Below are 4,148 nucleotides of genomic sequence, written 5' to 3'. Positions count from 1 at the left end.
CTCGTGCCAGGCTCTCCCGGCTGGGGAGCGAGGAGCTCCGGGGCTGCTGCCGGTGCCTCTCCCGGCAGGGGCGGTGGCTCGGGGCCGGGGGCTGCTGCCGGTGCCCGGTGGGAGCGGTGCCGGTGCCCGGTGGGAGCGGTGCCGGTGCTCCCCGGTGCCCATCGGGCCGGTGCCCATCGGGCCGGTGCCGGTGCCCGGTGGGAGCGGTGCCGGCGCTCCCCGGTGCCCATCGGGCCGGTGCCCGGTGGGAGCAGTGCCGGCGCTCCCCGGTGCCCGGTGGGAGCGGTGCCGGTGCCCGGTGGGAGCGGTGCCGGTGCTCCCCGGTGCCCATCGGGCCGGTGCCGGCGCTCCCCGGTGCCCATCGGCCGGTGCCGGCGCTCCCCGGTGCCCATCGGCCGGTGCCGGTGCTCCCCGGTGCCCATCGGGCCGGTGCCGGTGCCCGGTGGGAGCGGTGCCGGCGCTCCCCGGTGCCCATCGGGCCGGTGCCCATCGGGCCGGTGCCGGTGCTCCCCGGTGCCCATCGGGCCGGTGCCCATCGGGCCGGTGCCCATCGGGCCGGTGCCGGTGCTCCCCGGTGCCCATCGGGCCGGTGCCGGTGCCCGGTGGGAGCGGTGCCGGCGCTCCCCGGTGCCCATCGGGCTGGTGCCGGCGCTCCCCGGTGCCCATCGGGCCGGTGCCGGTGCCCGGTGGGAGCGGTGCCGGCGCTCCCCGGTGCCCATCGGGCCGGTGCCGGTGCTCCCCGGTGCCCATCGGGCCGGTGCCCATCGGGCCGGTGCCGGCGCTCCCCGGTGCCCATCGGGCCGGTGCCGGTGCCCGGTGGGAGCGGTGCCGGCGCTCCCCGGTGCCCATCGGCCGGTGCCGGGCCCGGCCCCGCCGATCCCGCATGCCCGGGCCCGCCGGCCCCATTGGCGCCCGCAGTCACATGCGGCGCCGCCGCTCCTCCCCGTCCCTCCGCCCCGCCGGGCCGAGCCTGCCCGCTCCCTCCCCGCTCCCTCCCTCCCTCCCTCGGCCGGGCTGGCGCTGGGAGCGGCCGCGATCGCACCATGAGCACCCTCAAGGTCTACAGCACCTCGGTGACCGGCTCCCGGGAGGTGAGCGCCCCTGGCCGGGCCGGGAACGGGCCGGCCGGCTTTCCGAGCAGCGGCGGAGCCCCCCGCCCCATCCCCGGTGTCCCCGCTGCCCCCTCGCAGGCGGGGCGGCACCGTGCTGAGCGCGGCTGGCAGCCGGGTGTGTGCCCACCCTTCGGGCTCCATCTCCCCGTAACCCGCCTTTCCCACCCGGCTTCCAGATCAAATCCCAGCAGAGCGAAGTAACCCGAATCCTTGACGGGAAGAACATCAAGTACGAGCTGGTGGACATCTCCCAGGACAACGCTCTGCGGGAGGAGATGAGGGCGAAGGCAGGCAACCCCAAAGCCATCCCGCCCCAGATCGTCAACGGGGACCAGTACTGCGGGGTGAGGCTCGTGCCCAGTTGGCACCCTGGGCTCGGGTGGTGGGTGGTGTCCTGTCCTAGGCTTGGCTACACACCTTCAGGATGCTTTTTAAACCGTTTCTTGTGAGGTGCAGGGACCAGGCGCTGCCAGGATTCACGGCTGTTTGCCTGGGGAAAAAGGGGAGCCAGGCGGGGGGCTTTGGGTGGCAGCGGGGCTGTGCCCGCTTTGTCCTGTCATCCTTGGCACAGGCAGCGGTGCCAGGGCTGCGGACCCAAAGGTTTGTGCCGTGGGCTCAGGGCCCCTCGTGAGCGACCGTGTGGCGTTTCCCTGCAGGATTACGAGCTCTTTGTGGAAGCGGTGGAGCAAAACACTCTGCAGGAGTTCCTGAAGTTGGCCTGAGCCCTGCTTCCCCTCCCGTCCTGGACTCTACCTGCATTCCTGAGCTCCCTCATCTCCGACCACCTTCACCTCCAGGTTGTCAGCGCTGTCCTGGCACCACCACCTGTATCCCAGCACAGGGAAAAACCCATGACCAAAATTCCTCATTGCAGCTGCCTCCGACTCCCTCCCGCCTACCCCGGAATCATCTCGGAGGGATCCAAAGAAAGCGTGATGCTCGCTGCTTGGGCTGTGAGCAGAGCTGGGCCTGGCTCACGGCAGCTTCCAGTGCCTCTGTAAACAGCAAAGCCTCCGGGGCCGTGCGAGGTGATCCTGGCCCTCAGCCCCCTGCCCTGCCTCGCCAGGGAAGGGCTCAGGGCTGCGTGGTACTTCCCACTTCTCCCAGTTGCTGTTAAAATTGTAAATTCTGCTGCCTCACTTCCTCTTTTTTTTTTTTATATCTTTCCCCCCCCCCCCCTTCATCTCAATTGCAGAGATTATGGCAACTAAGTAAGGGTGGTTTTGTTTTGGTTTTTTTTTTTGTCTTAATTTAATGCAAAAATACTGCACAGAATTTGGGTCTGAGTGCCCAGCACGGTGGAGCTGGGGGCAAAGGCTGCCTGGGGAACGGGTGGGGCTGGAAGTGGGATCTGTGCTGCTCTGGCCGCCCTCCACCCTGACCAGGCTCCCTGGTGAGCATTAATGGCTCAGGGCTGCCCCAGAACAGCTGATGCTCCAGCTGTCCCATCTTTCCTCTTTGTGTTGGCTTTTTTGCAATCCTGGACCAAGTGCATTTTGTTTTCCTGCCAAAAAGCAAGTTTATAACCAGTGTTGTCTTCCGAGATGCTATTAAATGTTACTGTACCTTTCACAGCGCTACTCTTGCGTTTCTTTTAAATTCGGCTTTATTTTGGCTACAGGTTAAACATCACCCTCCCTAAGGATCGTGAGTCATTTCCAGCTGAGTGGGTTGTACCTGCTGCTGCAGCCTGACACAAAGATCTTAACACCCTAGATTGCTGCTGCTAATCAAAGGCTCCCAGGACGTGTCTGAATGTCCTACGGCCAGCAGTGACAGGTACCAGAGCATTCCTCTCCTCTGCCTGCTGATGGTGGCAGCCCGGGGCAGGGATAGCCTCAGCCAGACGTGGGAGTGCAAAACAAACCTCTGGCACACAGATTAGACCAGGATACAGAGGGGCAGGGGAAACAGCTGCTCCTGAATGTGCTACAGGTGGAAAAAGGAGGAAGCTGAGGGAGAGCTGTGTGGGTTGAGTCACTGCTCACGGGGAGCTGTGGAAATTGCTGGTTTGCTTCCTGTGTTTGAGTTGTGCTGCTCTGGTTAGAGGGGTCTGGGAAGAGCTCTGAGCTTCCACAGCAACCGTGCCTTTGAAATCTAAAGGAAGTGGAAATGGCAGCTGAAATACTGAAATAAAGGGTTTTATTGGGAGCCTTTAATGAGGGCTGGGTCTGTGCAAAGAGGGAACCTGCCAGAAGGCCGTGCCTCGTGTGAGTGGGAGTGTTGTCAGCTGGGAGTCAAGTGAGAGCTTGTCACAGCTGGAATGGGAAGAATGTGCTGGGGAAAGGAAAAGGGAAAAGTGCAGCCCCAGCCCAGTGGACGGGGAGGAAGATGCTTTGTTCAGGGTTGGGCAGAGAGCACGGAGGGATTATGCTGTCTCCAATGACACGGTGTCCTGTTGCAGCATCCAGCAGCGGGAGGAGGAGGGCGGGTACCTCCAGGCAGGCTGGAGCCGGGGCCGCTGCAGCTGGGGGCTGTCCAAGGGAAGGAGCCGTGCACGTACAGGAAACCCAGGAGCAGGGCTGAGCCGAGCCTGGCTCAGCCCCAGCACTGCAATGGCTCGAGGCCTTCAGGTTTAGCTCCAGCAGAGGCTGTGGAACAGAGCCTGTTTGTGCCCTGCTGTCAGAGCAGGTGAGATCTGTAGGGAGCTGCTGTGTGCAGAAAGCAAACTGCCCCTGGCTGTGTGTCCATCCTGCTGCTCCAGTCCCTGAGCACTGCTAAGCAGCTGCCCCGTGCTGGGCTGAGGCTGACAGGCTCCCCTGGGCTGGGTCAGCCTGTGTAACCCTGCACAGAGATGAGGAGAGCTGGTGGAAGTGTCCCTGTGCTGGGACCAGCTGTCCTGGGGGCAGCAGGACCGGGCCTGGCCCCCTGTGCCAACGGCAGTGGCCCAGTGGCTGCTCCCAGCTCTTCTCAGTCCCAGGTAGTGGCACAGTGAAACTGAATCTGGAAAGAAAACCTCTCCCTTTTTCCCAGCCAGGGCAGGTCGGGTAAGGTGAGAGGCAGCTCCCTCCCTGTGCAGGGCTGGGGGTGAGCACT

General features: G+C 64.4%; 1 protein-coding gene across 1 annotated transcript; it reads left to right on the top strand.

The window, feature by feature from the left end:
- Window positions 1-949: 949 nt before the first annotated feature.
- On the top strand, window positions 950-2,414 carry SH3BGRL3 (SH3 domain binding glutamate rich protein like 3). Its single transcript, XM_021534985.3, has 3 exons — window positions 950-1,091; window positions 1,289-1,456; window positions 1,769-2,414. Exons 1-3 carry the CDS (start codon window positions 1,044-1,046, stop codon window positions 1,832-1,834), a joined length of 282 nt encoding a protein of 93 aa, XP_021390660.1. The 5' UTR covers window positions 950-1,043; the 3' UTR covers window positions 1,835-2,414.
- Window positions 2,415-4,148: the final 1,734 nt, after the last annotated feature.

The sequence above is a fragment of the Lonchura striata genome, chromosome 26 (assembly GCF_046129695.1).
Source record: "Lonchura striata isolate bLonStr1 chromosome 26, bLonStr1.mat, whole genome shotgun sequence".
Classification (NCBI taxonomy): domain Eukaryota; kingdom Metazoa; phylum Chordata; class Aves; order Passeriformes; family Estrildidae; genus Lonchura; species Lonchura striata.
The sequence above is the reverse complement of the archived record's forward strand: the minus strand, read 5'-3'. Positions and strand labels throughout refer to the sequence as shown.

Bases quoted from the DNA above. Each gene is read 5' to 3' on its own strand.
- SH3BGRL3 (XM_021534985.3), top strand. From the start codon at position 1,044: ATGAGCACCCTCAAGGTCTACAGCACCTCGGTGACCGGCTCCCGGGAG. The intron at 1,092-1,288 runs GTGAGCGCCCCT...CCCGGCTTCCAG, and splicing joins CGGTGACCGGCTCCCGGGAG to ATCAAATCCCAGCAGAGCGA. The intron at 1,457-1,768 runs GTGAGGCTCGTG...GTTTCCCTGCAG, and splicing joins ACGGGGACCAGTACTGCGGG to GATTACGAGCTCTTTGTGGA.